This window comes from Styela clava, chromosome 14 (assembly GCF_964204865.1).
Source record: "Styela clava chromosome 14, kaStyClav1.hap1.2, whole genome shotgun sequence".
NCBI lineage: Eukaryota > Metazoa > Chordata > Ascidiacea > Stolidobranchia > Styelidae > Styela > Styela clava.
Genome location: NC_135263.1, coordinates 8,372,254 through 8,389,635, shown reverse-complemented (window position 1 = coordinate 8,389,635; position 17,382 = coordinate 8,372,254). Strand labels below are relative to the sequence as shown.

General features: G+C 34.0%; 3 protein-coding genes across 6 annotated transcripts in view; 1 reads left to right on the top strand and 2 right to left on the bottom strand.

Moving 5' to 3' along the window:
- Positions 1 to 292: 292 nt before the first annotated feature.
- Positions 293 to 3,557, top strand: LOC120340973 (regucalcin-like). The gene is made up of 6 exons (XM_039409377.2): positions 293 to 736; positions 1,580 to 1,759; positions 2,039 to 2,193; positions 2,381 to 2,561; positions 2,802 to 2,944; positions 3,149 to 3,557. Exons 1-6 carry the CDS (start codon positions 538 to 540, stop codon positions 3,197 to 3,199), a joined length of 909 nt encoding a protein of 302 aa, XP_039265311.2. The 5' UTR covers positions 293 to 537; the 3' UTR covers positions 3,200 to 3,557.
- Positions 3,386 to 6,752, bottom strand: LOC120340971 (cation channel sperm-associated protein 4-like). 2 transcript variants are annotated; one of them, XM_039409375.2, is made up of 8 exons: positions 6,600 to 6,752; positions 6,258 to 6,464; positions 5,656 to 5,873; positions 5,190 to 5,321; positions 4,725 to 4,877; positions 4,197 to 4,373; positions 3,902 to 4,054; positions 3,386 to 3,761 (listed from the first exon to the last, which is right to left on the bottom strand). In XM_039409375.2, exons 1-8 carry the CDS (start codon positions 6,721 to 6,723, stop codon positions 3,444 to 3,446), a joined length of 1,482 nt encoding a protein of 493 aa, XP_039265309.2. In that variant the 5' UTR covers positions 6,724 to 6,752; the 3' UTR covers positions 3,386 to 3,443. The 2 variants fall into 2 exon arrangements, with proteins under 2 accessions (XP_039265309.2, XP_039265310.2); XM_039409376.2 differs by having other exon boundaries at positions 6,258 to 6,458.
- Positions 6,753 to 6,991: 239 nt separating this feature from the next.
- LOC120340655 (short transient receptor potential channel 7-like) overlaps positions 6,992 to 17,382 on the bottom strand; it is a 34,708-nt gene continuing 24,317 nt past the window's right edge. For all 3 annotated transcript variants that reach the window (XM_078119830.1, XM_078119831.1, XM_039408969.2), the window contains 11 exons: positions 16,376 to 16,515; positions 14,340 to 14,487; positions 13,907 to 14,048; positions 13,093 to 13,221; positions 12,523 to 12,718; positions 10,756 to 10,904; positions 10,417 to 10,594; positions 9,625 to 9,705; positions 9,126 to 9,201; positions 8,388 to 8,613; positions 6,992 to 7,825 (listed from right to left, as the gene is read on the bottom strand). In XM_078119830.1, the coding sequence (XP_077975956.1) occupies positions 7,483 to 7,825; positions 8,388 to 8,613; positions 9,126 to 9,201; positions 9,625 to 9,705; positions 10,417 to 10,594; positions 10,756 to 10,904; positions 12,523 to 12,718; positions 13,093 to 13,221; positions 13,907 to 14,048; positions 14,340 to 14,487; positions 16,376 to 16,515 (1,808 nt within the window). In that variant the 3' untranslated portion in view covers positions 6,992 to 7,482. The remainder of the gene's footprint in view (positions 7,826 to 8,387; positions 8,614 to 9,125; positions 9,202 to 9,624; positions 9,706 to 10,416; positions 10,595 to 10,755; positions 10,905 to 12,522; positions 12,719 to 13,092; positions 13,222 to 13,906; positions 14,049 to 14,339; positions 14,488 to 16,375; positions 16,516 to 17,382) is intronic.

The window sequence follows — 17,382 nt, the reverse complement described above, 5'->3', positions numbered from 1 at the left end:
CGCAGAGAACGAATATAAATATTATTTGACAAAAGGAGAGTATTTTTTTTTTTAATACTTGCCGTCGGAACATGTTCATCCTCACTCCATCTGTCAAATTTTCGTGACATATCTAATTGTTGAACGAACGACACGGCAAACTCCAGCCATATTGCAAATATTGAGACTCATCTTTTTTCTATACAAGCTTTAGCGTAAGTTTGAACTGTATGAATAAGTTAGACGTGGCGCGGTCTAGAATAAAGCTTTCAGACCGAATTTTGGACTATTGAAAATGGAAGATCTAAAAATCTTGTGCGCGGTCGAGTGGGTCTTTAATGTTTCGGCTACAGGACGTAAAAATAGACATATTCAAATAAGCAATAAGGTTACTGAGTTAGTATTCTCGGAAGTTTTCTATGTCAGGTATATAAGTATTGGTAATGGTAAAATGTGACCAATTAACGCGCAAAACGAGATTTATCGCCTTTGCCTGATTACGCTATGTGTACTACAAAGTTTTAATAGCACAGGTGAAACCATTCTATTTTCAAGTCTATGCAACTTAAAATTACAATAAATAGATCAAAAATGTCATACAATGTCGATGTTCTCTGCCCAAACTTATGTCGTTTAGGTGAAGGTCCGTGCTGGGATGCACCGAATCAGAGACTTTTATTTGTTGATATCGAAAAAAGCACAGTTCACAGATGGAATTATTCCACTTTATCATTACAAGCACCTTTAAAATTGAACGGTAAGTTTTCTGTCATAAATACTTCCTTTTTGCTAAATAAAGCTTGTTTATTTTATATTATAAATCTTATATAATATCGTAATGTTTAATATTGGCAAAATATTTTAAATGTGATTATTTGGATATTTAAGGATACATAATTGATAATTATAATATGATCTATTTTATAATTATTTGTCAAAGATATATGATATTGACGGTAGTAAAAAAAAGCTAATAAATGCAATTTCAAAACAAATTTAATAATAAACGAACGTTCATTCATACTAAAGCTACATACAGTAAACACTTTTTGATGAATAAAAAAAATCTTTCATTGTCTTTGCACCCACGTATATATGCACGTATTTCGTAGAAAAAGAGTTATCATAATGTAATGAAGTTGAAATTGAAATGCGATTATAACTTGTAATGTTTATAAAAATATGCTAAGATGATACTTACAGATATTCGCGAGTGAAAATGACTGTGGGTGCAATCCTGCAAGGTACTGGTCCCAATTGATGTGGCCCTATATAATCTAAACTAGATTTCGCAATTCAAATTAAAACGACTGCTTATAATTAATATCTTTATGTGAAAAATCTAGAATGGAAAATTGTAATGGGCTTTTAAGCCTTGATCCAATACTTCAATAAATTTTGATTTTACAGAAGTACAGGTTTGTGTTTTTTCTTGATTACCAATGGAACTATTATAGCCCGAACACGTCACTTATGCAAATATCGCTATGGAACCCTCAGAAACATGCGGGGGGAATTAGAAGAATTGCTAAAGCAATCAATTAATTAGAGTTACTTAAATATTCCACAAGATTATTATTTTTTGTAACACTATACTCAGGTCCATACGTGAGTGCAGTCGTTCCACGAGAAAATGGTGGCTTTGTTGTAGCTGCTTACGACAGGTTCGCCTCTCTGAATGAAGTGACTGGACTCTCTAGTACAATAGCAAAAGTTCCGTTAAATGAGCAAGTCAAATTTAATGACGGAAAATGTGACCCAGCCGGACGATTTTGGGCAGGTAATATCGTACTAGAATTCAAGCCATAACAGAATATAAAACACCAGGTGGCAGGCATGCGAGAGATTCATCCGCCTCGGGTGCCCATATAGCTTGGAAATAGATACACACATATATATGGACAAGTATACTGAAAATATTTTTAATGTCAGAATTAAAAGAAGTTTCTTTTTCATGCGGAATCTATATCTTCATCTAAGTCGATATTTCTGGGAATATTTTATTGAGCAGTTGGCAATATAATTATTAGAACAAATATTATTGAACATAATTACGCAGGAACGGGAGGTACAACAAACGAAACTAAACAAGGATACCTTTACACTCTCAATACTGATAAAACAGTCACTACTAAAATATCCGATGTTATATTATCGAATGGTTTATCGTGGAGTCCTGATCACACAAAGATGTACTTCATCGACACGCCAACGGTAACTTTTGACACAATGTGTACATTCTGAGTTAGTAATACTTAGAATCTTAATTATTGGCTTAATTGTGCCGTACGTAAAAATCAATATCTTTTCTCCATGCATTCAATGCCTTTAACATTCATATAAAAAATCGTCTTAAAATGGTGCCTTTAATAAAATATTTTCTAAAACCTACCAATTTCAGTACAACGTATTGGCATATGATTATGATGTTAACACTGGAGCGATCGCTAATCCACAACTTTTGTTGAAATTTGATAAATGGAAGGACGGAACACCTGATGGACAGTGCAATGATGCAAAGGGAAATTTATGGGTGGCGATGTACGGTGGTGGACGTGTAATAAAGGTTGACGCTTCAACCGGTTAGTCTTCAGAAATGTAAATTCCATAACATGAACTGAAAATAGGGCATGACTGATGCGCATCGAAAATATGGCAAATAACGAAGGATTACGAAAATATTTCTTGAGGGTTCAATTCTACCAATTTTCTTTTTAAGTTTAAATAGCGTAATTTGAAAGCAAATGATTCGAAAGCATATATTTTCTGGTTTTATTTATAATGTACGACAAGGTAAAATAAAAGTTTATGAAATTTCGCAGGCCAGAAAGTCGAAAGAATAAGTGTCAGCACTTCAGCTTTAAAAATAACCTCATGTTGTTTCGGTGGACCAGACTTGAATGAGTTGTTTGTGACTAGCGCGTCTAGTGACGAACCTGTGGGGGATGCTGGATCGTTATTCAAAGTTAGTTTCTTTTTTATAAGTTTCATAAAATCTTGATAAAATAGGATTTTATAACAATTATGAAATTTATTATTTCTAATGTACATAGCGATTACTTGTGTAATATATAGTAAGAGAAAAAATTATGTATTATCAAAATAAATATGTAATTGTATAACTGCTTGATAAAATCTACGATTTAAAAGTTTTCCGTTGTTTTTGCAGGTAACAGGCCTTCAGGCCAAAGGACGTCTCTCTACTCCGTATAAAGGTTGATTAATATAATCAACTAGATATGATTTACACAATTTACAATTAGCACAGCAATTTTTAGTTATTTACTTATGCAATTTATTTATATAGTATATTTTAAATAGTTATTTATATTATATAGAAATGTTTCGACGGTATGTTTTGGGAACATTTATAGTAATTTCTTAATCACGCAATTAAAACATGCTGAATGTTTCATAAGCATGTATTTTTTCTTGCACGTAACATATAAAAATAGAAGAGTTCGTTAACTTGTTTCTTTGTCGTTGTTAACAGAAGACTTTGAAGCATTGTTCACCTTTTTTCCGAAAAGTAAGCGTGCAGTTGTTTCATCACCAGTTTGTTCGTTCAATCCTCTCACAATTCTGATTATTTCACTCAAATCTTTTCTTAAAATTCTATATTGAGTGAAATTTTCTTCGAGGGCAAAGAGCAGTAACAAGTAGTTTTCTAATTTTTCAGTTGTGAGATGTGAAAGATCGCTTTTATATAATGGACGTTGAGAAAGAATTCGAACGTCTTTACCGTATGCCGCATCAGTTTGTGTATTTGCCCTTTGCATAACCTGTAAAACGTATTTGATAAAATAAGAAAAATTAATTTTATCTTTCTGTTTATTAGAATAATATAGGGCTTGTTGCGTACATATGCAAGGAAAATATTACATTTGAGAAATTTAGCTATAATCAATAAATTTGGCAGCACCTCTCCCACGTGTAATATTGGAACGTCTGGAAGTGTGGAATCTTTAGTCGTTTCCTTGGCTTCATCACTTTGATCTTTCTTTCCTTCTGATGAAGATTGTTTGTCTCCTCCATTCTGTGACGAGAGTGGATCGTTTTGAGTCTTCTGTTCCTCCTGATGAAAATATTGGCATTATAACTCTCTAATTAATTGCTTCCTTAGATCATTTCCACATAGAATTCATTGAAATACTGACCATAGAAGGAAACTAACTATTCGGACAGAGTTCAATAAATATAAAACACATAACTCATACTTTCATTTCCTTCATCGCTTTATCCAAGTTTGTAGTAACAACGGCAACAATCAAGTTGGCAATAATAAAGGCAGCAGTCAATATAGTAATAATGAAGAAAATACAAGCACATCCATATGTAAATTGATCTTCTATCATATATTTTTCGAAATTTCGAAAAATTTGCATCCAGCCGTCCTGTGAGAATGAATTTTGGGATTTTTATTCCAGAACTTCTGTGAATATTCATGTGTATTTACTTTCTCTCACATTCGTAAAATATTTCAGCTCATATTAAAAGTGTTATTAACACCTATTTTTACTCAGTTAAAAAGATATATAATGGTGATAGAAAGAAAGTGAAACTACAGAATATAAAATGTAGTTGCTAGACAGTTGCCACGACAACCCTAATACTGTAGTTTAAACTTATTGTCTGCAACTGTGTAAATTAGCGGGACAACAAAGATCGGCAAAGCTAGTTACATTTAGAATATTATCACAAAATTAATTAACAATATAAAGCAAAAGTTTCGCCATAAGGTTTACCTGTGTGAAACATACAAATATAGAAAACATGCACTTGATCGGATCTCCAAAGTATTTGGGAACGTATTTACCGAACAATTTGACTCCAACTACACTCAGTACAATCATGAAGATTAGAAGAAGCACCATGATGTTTGCCATGTCTGGTATAGACTGAAATTTGAAACAATAGAAGTAAATTATTAGTACATTTCCAATTGAAAACATCCAAATAGTTCAAATAATTTGACTTTTGCTCCTACAATGACATGGTATCATGTTGAATTCAATAAATTAGAGAGAAATATATGATTTTTTCTAAAATTACTTTGTTTGCGTAAATAAATTGATACTAATTCATAAATACATAAAATTGATACCTCATAAAATAGGACACACATATCGAGTTAAAACTCATGCTTTGCAACAAAAATGATTTGATTGTAGATTGTGCACATACTTGCATCTATTCTCCTGTTTACATACCTGCAATATAGTCTCGACAACTAGCGAAAGTCCTGTTAATGACGTCACTGTTTTCAAGCTCCTGAATGCACGAATAACTCGAAGTATTCTTAATAAACGCGTATTGCTGAAGAATGCTAACCAGCTTCCAAGCTGAAAAACGTGCACTGGTTGCCGAGATTTCGTTTTATTTGTCTAATCCGGTTTATAATATTCAGTGAAACCTAGTAAGCCGTTAGGTTTAGAAAATACCTTGCGACACACGTACACCAGTCTGCGTTCACCCTCAATCAAAATCACCTAAAGGCGCTTACACTCGTTGAAATCAAATATAAGAATGATATTAAAAAGAGTTAGATAATCTAGATTTGGGAACAATATTATTTATTGTCTGTGTCGTTATGGTTAATGCCGCGGACTTTAGTTACTTTGAATTTCAAAAACAAAAATCATCAAAAACGATGACGAAAAACAATATTTAGCTTACATGTAATACGAGAATAACTCCGAAATCCAAAATATTCCAATAATCTTTCCAGAAAATTGCAAATCCACTGTACCATTTCAGCACAATCTCACATATAAAAATACCCATAATGATGTTATCGACGAGATAGAACAAAAATGAATAAGGTACTGAAATCGATTCCACTGTCTGCAGTGCGATATGAATGGCGTTTATAATGATGACGAAAAATATGATACCTGTATGAAAAATACTATGAATTCACAGAAAAAAAACCGACAATGATTCGAGAGTTGGTGCTAAAGGTCCGGTCAATTTTCATTTGTGCTCATTTATATTCGGCTCATAACGATCTTACAGCTGATGTTTCAATCTAAAAATACAACTGTGGTGTTTGATTCAGATCTACGCTGCTCAGTGCTTAATCTTTCAGGCGGGTCTTTACTGCGAATGGTTTCCGGCATTGTTACTCTGACTAAACCACCGTATTGATTTGAAGGAGAAAGATTTATATGTATGCCCGATGTTGTACATGAAACTGGAATCAATCCACTAATTTGATCCTCATCAGTTTTTATCTTGAACATTATTTTATCCACAATATAGACGTCAGGTATTTTTACCTTTGAAATATACAGAATTCAAGACTGCAGTAACCATATTTGCAACTGACGCTGCTATGTCGTCGTCATCTTTGTCTGTTATATCGTTTATATCAACTTCTACTTCAGCAAACTGACTCAGCATTGCTCCCTGTCGTTTTTTACGAATTTTCCTCTCTTCCATTGATTCGAAACAAAATCTCCGGGCAATCGCTGTATCACCTGCCCCTATGATAAGAGATTTTAAAAAGAACAAAGATGCGCGTATATGTTTCGTATTAGTGAGGATTTAAAAAAAAAAACTAATGATTTCAATTTATTTGGATGAACAAATATTTCATCACCAAGTTTTCCAAATTTTACCCAAATAATCTTCATCCTCATCCGCTTCATCTGATCTTTCCAACGGATTGAAAACTTCCAAAACATTCTTCTTCTGTATTATGTTCGAAACCTTACTTTTCCAGCGCACTTTCGTCTCAGCCATTGGGTATACCAGTAATAATCTCAGTACATTGAATTAAAACGACACAAAACTGGAACTTCCAATTTATAAATATGTTACTGTGACATCACAATACCATCATTAGTTGGAGACAACCGAAATTATTTTAATGCGTTCTAAAATTGGAAGGCATAACGCTCTGAATGTAGTACCACGTACAAGTATAAATGTACGAGCCCTATTAAAGCTTCAGTCTTTACTTTTTTCTGCCATGCCCATATTTATAAAGTTACACAATTGACAACACAAATTCGGAAAAATAACTGTATTTTAAACTCTACGAAACTTCATAGGTTGATGTGGTACACCAAACCCGCCATAACCTACGCTTTATATATATATAGAAAGAGATGTATGCAATCGAACATGACGAGAGTAAAACGAAGAGAAGAGTAAAAGTTGGAAACAAGAAAGTACAATGAAGATATTCTGTAATACTATAATGGAATCTAATACAAATTAAACTCCGATTATTTTTGTCTTTCATGTGAATATCTAATATTAAAATAGATCTCAAAGCCATGATACCTAAATTGCATCATATATGCAGAAGAAAATGGAAAACTGTTTTAAAGAATACATACGTACAATATAATTTCATCATTTTCAAAGTTAGCATGTAAGATACATCGTCCAAGGCTAAACAAAAATGTATTCATTTAAAGCAAGGAAACGGTTTTGTATCACAGGTTTTCTCTATAGTCATATGACGAATAAGTCGCCAGGCAATTTGTTGCTAGATCATAGCCCCGGATTGGAAGTAGACTGCTGCACTGTAGAGTGTGGAGCTGGGCGTGTTGCTGCTCTAACGTAAGCAGATCTCCGTCGCCTCTTGTTGACTTCGGAGTCTTGTGACGTTGGTTGCGCGTCAAAAGTCGCTGAAGGGGTATGCCAGCTCTCAGTATACCCGATAGAGGACTTTGTGGCTGGAATTTCGGTCTCACTTTTCCCTGTACAGCGTTTGTAGGAAAGACCTGTAGACGTAGTCGCTAGAGGTGTTGAAAAATATCCTGATGCAGACATGGGCCTCCGCCACTGCAAATTTGTTTGTTCAGTGTTTGGCGAAGTTACGGAGCATGAAGATCTGCAAAGGTGTAAATGTTATCTGTTAGTTTTAACTTCATGTTTTCAACAATGTATCAAATAATAATTAGAATGTAATGAAGGCATATCGAGGTTTTAACCAAAAAGAACGAAACCTGATTAAAGAACGTGGAAGATCAGGAAACCCATATTTTTCAATTTTAAAACTCCTCTGAACTTTTTATTGGAACACTTTGGTGTTTGGCTTCCAAATTTGATTGGAAAAACAGTTTAAAATACATCAAGTTCTTTGCAGTTTTTTCAAATCAAATTCTTCGAAATCTCAACATTTGTCTTGGAAGCCCTCGATATGATATACAAATAATATAATTATATACTCATGTCCTTATGTATATTCAGTCAACAAAAGAAACCGATATATATATTAATGTAGTTACACTACATTGTATGTGTACAGTGCTGATAATATATATCTGATTCCAAATTATGAGCGAATCATGGCGAGTTAAGACATTGGGCAAACACTGATAAACCGTAATATTGCCATGTAACACGATCAACCTTACTAATTGTATGGTAAGGCATTTTCAGCATGAACATACTTTATAACTTGTTCAATAAGTTTCGTTGTAACAGATGAGGTTGAGTTAGCGGAGGACTGTTGTTGTTCTTGCTTCTGAGTGACGTGATGCTGCTGAGGATGGCGAATTATTGGACTGCTTTCTAATAATATTCTAATCTGATTTATTTGTTCGGCATATGTAGCGGTGTTCTCCAGCAATTCGAATCTCAAACTACTAATGTCATGCTTGATCTCTTGTAGTTCACCTAGAAATAAAAATAAAGTCATTTGAATTATCGTGAAGTAAAAGCATGCGACGAAGTTGTAATTCGTAAGACTACAATTTATCCAAATCAAAAAATTTGATCCAAATTTTCGGGAATTTTTTTTTATTAGCAGATGATATTTATTTAGGCAGTTCGCGACAATCATGGCGCTATAAGGCTAGTCTGTAGACTTATTTGGGCAACATATACACATGGGAATATCAATCGAAAGGAGAATCATTTCAAATCAAAGCTGCCATAAAATAGTTAAGCAACTGGATTTGAAACAAAAAAAAAAGCAGAAGAACGAGTAGTCTAACTGCTATGCAGCAGCCAGAAATTAGTTCAGACAATTCACATTTGTTGCACAATTTTGGTTCAATTAAGCAAAATGTACGGAATAGCCGTTGAAGGGTAGTAGAAATACATCAGCCAAGAGGCATGAATATAAAAACTAAAAAAAGGGTATTTAGAGTTTACCAGATTACATTAAGAAACTCATGGAAACTGACCTTCATTCACCTCATCTCGATCCTTTTCAACTTGAGCTCTGATGACAAATCGTTTAACAATTCTTCGCATTATGACCTAATAATATGTACAAAGGAATATCGAAAGTTTAATAAAGTTGCTTTATATACAACGCTTATTTACACGCCTAGCGCTCCGAACAAGGCCATATACAAGAGAAGGTCGGACACGAAGGTCGCACATCGTTACTCTTACAGTGGAACGTTAGGTTAGGGCACCTAGCTGCAACGACCGGTCAGAATCAATGGCGAAACTAAAAGTGGTCCTTTCCTTTAATTGTAGAGAAATGCAAAATTTGGGGTGAAATATCGGTTTCCATAGGACTCAAGAAAAAAGTAGCCTTCTAACGTCTTCTTCCACTTTTTAGTACTGAAAATTTGAAATCGATTGCTCCATTAGTTGCAGTTCAACTTGTTTCCAAGATACAAATTAACCGCACCGTTAAAACAGATTTTATTTCATAACAATACACATATGTACCTGATATCTAGTCAGTTGTTCAGTTTTTTGTTTAAAACTTAATCCTCGAAATGTTTTCGACGTTTCTGATTCCGATCTTCTCTGTAAATTGATTCAAGGTTACAAAATAATATGGATAACACATGCTTCGTGGGAGTAATACATAACATTCGAATTTGTATTGTAAGACGGGTTCAAACCGTTAAATACCAATGCCACTAAATTCGTCTTCCTTTCAGGACTAGGCAAACCTGGTGCAGCTCAACTGAACTCATAGTCTCCTCGTGAATTCCATCGAAGTCTATTTATTGGGTGTTCTCAATCATTTTCCACAGGTCAATTACTTGTAGGAGAGGGAAAAGGGCATATTATGAAATGTCTAGTACATAGGTTATTTCAACCACAGTTAGTTTAGTCAAATTCTGCTTGATACAAGCAAGTTTTTGTTGAAACCGTGATGTCTAAGATGACGAGCGCCAAGTGGATTATTTTATTCATTTGTTTGGAACTATAATTTGAACCACCGTGCCATTGATACAAGCTGGCTGAATTTAAAAAAAAATCCAAAAGGATACCATGGGACCCGAGTGTTCGTTGTGAGAGTCATTTTACAATGTGCTTTATAATTCCTTTTTCGATTCGTGTCAAAAATAATTCCATCTCAATTACTCGCCTCACCAACCTCAATACTTCCATAATTCCAACGTGGAATGAACATTTCAGATATACTACAAACGATGCGACTGGTGTTTGTCAATTAAACAAGTCAATGAACAAGCCGATGATATTTAAAAAAAAGAAATGTTGACTTACTAGGCCATTCTGCTTTTTGTTGATCTTTGCACTCACACCAAATGAAGACATGGAGACTGATTCACGTATTGTACCAAGTGATCTCTTTTTTCCTGCTCTACTGAAAGAAGATGATGTATGACCGTTGTTACTTTCAGCCCTCCTATTCTTGCCCATCAATTTACATGAATATAGTTTTCTGAAAAATTTGCATATATTTTGTTATTAACTTCTACCAAATGGTCATTGAAAAGAGGGATATATGAATTGCAAAACTCTCGACGATGTGGAACCACATAGATATTGCAAAACGTTGAGTCCAGCGACTGAAACTCAATAATACGAGAACTACACACTCACTTGAAAAGACGATTTATTCTTACAATCAGCACACCAACGGATTTGGGACTTGGTATTATATTGTATGGTACAGGCAATGTCTTTCCATCGTCAAAGTATGAAAGCCACAACTTAGCTCGGGCGAATTTCCATTCCACGTCAGCGTCTTTCTGGATGTATAATGAACAGAAAAATTGGAATTGCATATATATATTATTTTTTTGCTCTTATCCTGTAATTTCAATTTCAAATTTTGCATCGTTGACATGCAAGAATCTACCCAATATGTCACTACAAAATGATTTAAATTTTCAATAAAAACAGTATATCTTAATTAAACGCATATCGAAAACATATCTTCTAACAACATTAATTTCTAATTTCAACTCAGTTAAATTCTTTGTGTGTTGCTGAATATGAGCTACCATGTCATATTCAAATTTGAGAGAATGGATTACCATACCAATATCTCGCCTTGAAAGCTTTTATCGCAAAATGCGGCAAATATTCTGGTCGACCATTTTGCCAAGATGCGTGTAAGGTATAGATCAAAGTTGTTTTATATTTGTTATTCCTTTACTCTCCGTAAATAAAAATGCGCAGAAATGATGAAACGTCGTTGGTGGCTTTCTCAACCTCAATGTTAAGAAATACGGGGGAACAACTTCTTCCAATTAATTATGTTCTCGTCGTGTGATTTTATAATTTATATTTCGAAACTTTAGTTCCTGTGATGTACAAAGCGGCAAGTCGTAAATGTGTTGCATCTATATGCATGGCCATTAGAGTAATATATCAAAAGTAATTCAAAACCACGGAAATGTGAAATATACGACTAGAAATAAGGTCTTCAAGAGAAAAATTATAAGAAAAAAAGTTATCAAGAAAGGATTTACTTGGTTGTTATAACCATATAATATATAGAACCACACACGAACTTTGTTATTAGTGCGACTAATGTTTTTGACCTTTTTGGGGGAAATGTATTCTGTAGGATTGTTTATTTTTGTTTCGATTGGTTGCACTCAACTTAAAATATAATGCAAAATTAAAATTTAGTATTAAACGACAAGGCCGTGTCAAATTTTTGCTCGGTAAAATTTAAATCTTTGCTTCATCAACCTGCTATACTTAAGATATGTGTACGTCATGATTCAAGGTTTATTTATCGTGAGTCACGGTACTGTTATTGATTTTATCCGTAGGTAATATTGCTAAAAAAAATTGAACCTACACACCAAACTGGTACATTGCGTTCCATCAGCAAAAAGTCTCGCTATTTAAAGTCGTCTTATAATTTACCTCCCCCGGGATAAACATGACAACCTTATCATATTCAGCTTGTTTAATACGATTCGGTTACTTTCCCCACAGTGCGTATAAATATTATTGGGACAAAACTAGCCTCCGAGTTCAAGCTTTTCTGTATACGACAACGAAGTTTTTGGTCGTTCCAGCCAGATCTGGCTATAATTAAGGAGTTTATACTCAAGAAGCATGCGCTGTAGACTCGCTTGTCAGCGGTATTACCAAATTTTTGTTCTGTAAACATCTTTTCAAATAGTTTCCATTCATAGATTCGCGACTGGAATAAACATGTATATTTTTCTTATAACTCCGTAAGTATACTCTATTTTTGAGTAACTTGCGTATGAAAAACGTGAGCCAGCGCGTTTACATTTTCAAGTTATTTGAAAACACAATAAAAGTCAAGCAGTATAAGTGCATTGAAGGCAATATAAATTTACTTTGCAAGTACAGGAAGATTAAAATCTTCTGTATACTAACCTCGACATCTGAATATGAACTGTTGATCATTGCGATTAGCATATTCAACATTATAATAACTGATATTATATTATATACTCCATAGAGTTGATATCCCACGAGTCTTGTGAATGGATGAGGATAATTGACTTCCACTCCCTTGTAGTCAGCAAGACCGAACATCGACCAAAATAAAGTTATAAATGTCTCCTCGAGTCTAAACGAAAAGTCTATATTAGTTCCAATGGTCTATTTTAATCAGTTAATTTTAAAGTAAACATTTTATCTTGTAACATTGTAAAGCCGTTATTGGGAGTATGTTTTATAGGATTTTATAAGGCGCTCTAGAAGTATTCGTACCAAGATGACGCACAACCTGAACAACCCCAAGCTGGTACACATACTATGTTCAGGTTGTGCGCCATCTTGGTACGAATAGTTCGGGAGCATCTTTTATAAAGCATAAAAATGCATGCAGTAATAGAAATAATTCATGAATCGGTCCTATTCTTGAAGTACAAAAAATCTCATGGAAACGATTTTATGATATTTAAAAGAGGCATATTTAGATATGATATACTCTGTACTTACGTCGTGAATGATTTGCTTGATTTGGCACCTTCCATGGCGTAATAAGAATATAGATTAAAAAGTCCGAGCAAAAAAGCTCCGAATATCATAAAAAATATAACAATCCACTTCATAATATCTGCAACAGTCCTGAAAGAATAACGAATTATTACTTATCGATTTTAATCGGCATTTTGATAGGTATTTGTCTGTCTGTATGTCTGTCTGTTAGATGCACGCGATATCTCACGAAAGCGAGATTATATCTGCTCAAAATTTTGAATGTGCATTCATTATATTTCGGGTCAGAAGCCTATTTTGGGCGAATTATGTCGTATAATTAGCGAGTTATTAATTAATTAGTGATGGGGCACAAGGTGTCACTATGGAGTAAGAGCGCTGTTTTGGGGGATCCCCTAACTTTCGATCGATAAGTCTTCGGTATCTGACCGATAATCTCGTTTAAATTTTATTATAAAATGATTCTAGCTGTATTGCGAAAAACAAAATCTGAAACATTGTTAATTAAAAGCTTGTCAAGCGTAAGAATGATAACATAGTAATTATTAATATTTACAGTGCAGAAATTATAACATTAACGATTTTGAATAATTCACTAATTTGGAAATATTCTCGTCGGTTTGATTTTTTTAGTTTCATTAAAATAATATCAAACTTGCTAATAGTTGCTATACCTTTATAAAAGAAATAATTTCAAGATCGAATTTTATTGAAAAATAAATCGAAGATTCATGGCATATGATTTAAATACAAAATATATTCATTCCGGTCGTTGTATAAGCAAGATTGTAAACAAGTATAAATAAAATCCTACCTTCCCAGTGATATTTGTAACGGACCAAACATCTCGTTAGCAGGGAGCAAATAGGCGATTCGAGAAAAACTCAAAACGATTCCAAATGAAAATAAAGCTTCCGACAATAGCTGGGGATCAGAACCTATCCAGTGCTTCCTCTCTGAAATAGATTCAAAAACTTCAAATATACATATATAGGTTTCTATCCTAAAAATCCGTACAGCTAGGTTGGTCTTGAACGTACAAGTATGTGTTTGAATTTTCACATTACTTATAATTCATTTTAAATGTTCAAAATTTTCGTCAATTAAACATGTAAATTTTTCTTTGTGATTTATCAAAATCTTTTAAACCATGACATCGAGTCCAAGTTAGGTATTCTGTGCCCAAAATTCTTCAAAAACACCCTAATCTCCCAGTTTAACAAAAGAACAGCATCACCCATATTCACCTGCATTTCCATACGCGTAGTAACCTATCACGTCTGGAATCGAGCGATTGAGAAGTTTGTTTCCCATGTACAAGGATTTATTTTCATACGTTATAAGGGTTGCGTTTTCGCCGTATTCATCATCCCACCAGTCTTGCGCGGTGCTGACCTGAAAAAACGTCACCTTTTTATGCACTGGCATGGCCCTTGTGACGTCATAATTGACACGTAGTCCAATGATATCTTACAACAAAAGAAACTCGACAATAAATGCAAGGTAATTGATTTCATCGCCACATGCCTATTAATTTCGTTTAGAGAGGTTTTGAAGTTGAACTCTGTCAAGGATTCTTCAATCCAGGGGTTACCGAATTTTCTATACCGGCTACTAAATAAATTATACCAACGGACAAGCAACGAAATATCAAAATAATTGGAACAGAACATAATACAGTTGAAGTAACGAACTATAATTACATTTTACATTCACGTAGATGGAGAGGATTTGCGCAAACAAATTCGCTATTAACGGTAGCGTACTAACGATTCGGTTTGAAATATAACACGCTCCAAGCTCTCTTTTTGTTTCATGTATTGTTTAATTTATTCATTTATTGTCATCCTAATACGATAATACTTTTGACTCGTTGTTGATTTACCATTTATTGTACGACGCAGAATCGACTAACATGCATACGTGTAGATATACTACAATTGAGGGGTTCTCAACCTTTTCTCTGTCAAGTACCCCCCGAGTCACGGAACAATCAACGCGAACCCCCGGTTATCAGAAACCGAACAAAGTTGTGATATATTGACTAACGGTTTGTTGCAACACCAATTTATTGACCAGATGTAACTAAATTAAATCTTTGTGTTGACATTATTGCCTTTGTCCCCCGACTAACTAATGATTTCTTAAAGTCTCTCCCAAGTTTCAATAAGCACAAGCATTTTCTCCAATGCTCGCAGCACGCTGTTTTTGGAGATTCCACAGTTTGCATGCAAAACCGTGAATTTTACATTGTTGCGTCACAATCACAACAACGCAAGATCAGGGAAAGTCTACGTCCTATTGACATCTAGTTTCAATGAGCACGCATTTTCCTCTGGTAGTAATAAAGAATATTAAAAAACAGCAACACACAAAAATTGACTGCCGACTGCCATTCAAGTACCCCTGAAAATCTTCTCGTGAACCCCTGCACTACATTATACACTCGCAAGAATTAACAAAACGGAATGTGATCTATAGATAGCGGTCAACCCAGGATTTCGTTGAAGAGGGGATAGGTATATCAATTGAAAATGCGTGACGTTCTAATATGATGTCATAGGATACTTTGTATTTCACACAAAATCTAAGATAAACTTGTGGTGTTATATTGTGTTCGGCATAATGTATTATGACGTCATAATAACGATATCGTCCGCGAATGTGTTGTGTTGTCGTAATCAATTTTTTCGTATCAGTTAATTAAAAAATATAGATTTTAATATTACGTTTGAAGCTGCAATGAAATGTCATGGTACCAGGAAATGTGACGTCATAATATCAGCTTTAGTCGTGATGGACGTCATTGCCCATACAACTATGTTCATGCCATTTACTGTGCAATTCGAATATATTGTGCCGAAATACTAACAGTATTGGTCAGCAAAAAGGTCTCGACGAGATTAATAAAACATGTTGACGCGATACCAAATCTCCAAAATGATTAAATATTAATATGAAAAGTTCCATCGAAAACCAAAAATTGAAATGTCACATGATGATTTTGACTACGTAACGTATGGTTATGTCACTCATGATATTACATGAGGCGTACATAGTAATATAGACATTATATTGCATGCTATATTATTGAATTATGGAAGATTTCCAAACATATAGTTATACAGTATATACAACAATATTTGCAATAGTTTTCATCAGTCTAATCGCGAAGCCAATTAAAACCCAGGTCGTACGATACACACGTAGCTCAAGATGAGTAAATTTAGGAAGCCAAATTAAAACCTACACGTATACATTTCAAATTTTCAATATCACTTACCCGATAATAAGAAATTGCTCTCAAAGCGTAGGACGCAAGAAAAATTGAAAGCATAAAAAAGTCAATGATGTTCCATAACTTGAACATATATTCTCGAGGTCCTTCGTCGAATACTTCATGGCATTCGTTCCAGAGAAAACCTAAAAAAAATTACCATTACAATTGATTTGCTTTTACGGTGCGACGACAGGATCATAGATGAATTAAAAAGCGTATTGAAAAATTCTTATATTTTTTTTCATTCAATTTTCATTTTTTTGAGGTTTCGTTTTTGAGGTTTTATTAAAGCCCGACTAATGACAACTTTACATATTGAATGTGCCACTAAACATGTTAAAATCACAACAATTTCAATCAAATCTGCCGGACTTTAGTAGACAATGAAATCGAATTTTTAAGTATGAAAACTAAGCTTGCAGTAAATTGTAATGAAGATCAAATCAATGTCGCATAACGAGCCCATATAGTTCGAATATATATATTTGCTAGGCCGCCAATTAACTTTAACAATAATATGTAGGTGATTTTTTCGTGCTACGACCAAGCGAAACGAATTATCATCACCCCGGTGCCGGTTTTATTACGGCATTATTTATCTTTAATAGTAATACAGAATTGGAGTGCAAAGGTGTTACAATTCCGGAGTGGAATTTCAACTCGGATATACGTCATAATTCTCCTAAATATTTGATATTCAATATGTTAGTGATATTGGGCGTTTTCAAGTATAGAAAGAATGGTGGAATTCGCAACTTTGGCAGGATAGGTCAAAATATGATATTGGTGTATATTTATATAGAATAGAATATTGATCGACTCGGTAAGGATTTACAACGGAAAAAGATCCAGACAAAAAAAAACATTGTTTTGAATTAATCATCACCGCCAGCGCAAACCAAATCTTAAGATTAACAGCTAATTTTCTATTTTATACTGAATTCCAAAATAGTAACATTGAACATTGTTGTGTGAAAAGATGAAAGACAAAATCAAAATTCAGTGTAGTG

Coding starts and splice junctions, on each gene's coding strand:
- LOC120340973 (XM_039409377.2), top strand. CDS start 538: ATGCAACTTAAAATTACAATAAATAGATCAAAAATGTCATACAATGTC. Junction 2,194..2,380: donor ACTTCATCGACACGCCAACG/GTAACTTTTGAC, acceptor TACCAATTTCAG/TACAACGTATTGGCATATGA. Junction 2,945..3,148: donor ATGCTGGATCGTTATTCAAA/GTTAGTTTCTTT, acceptor TTGTTTTTGCAG/GTAACAGGCCTTCAGGCCAA.
- LOC120340971 (XM_039409375.2), bottom strand. CDS start 6,723: ATGGCTGAGACGAAAGTGCGCTGGAAAAGTAAGGTTTCGAACATAATA. Junction 5,322..5,655: donor GAGTTATTCTCGTATTACAT/GTAAGCTAAATA, acceptor CACGTTTTTCAG/CTTGGAAGCTGGTTAGCATT. Junction 4,878..5,189: donor TTGTCGAGACTATATTGCAG/GTATGTAAACAG, acceptor TTCAAATTTCAG/TCTATACCAGACATGGCAAA.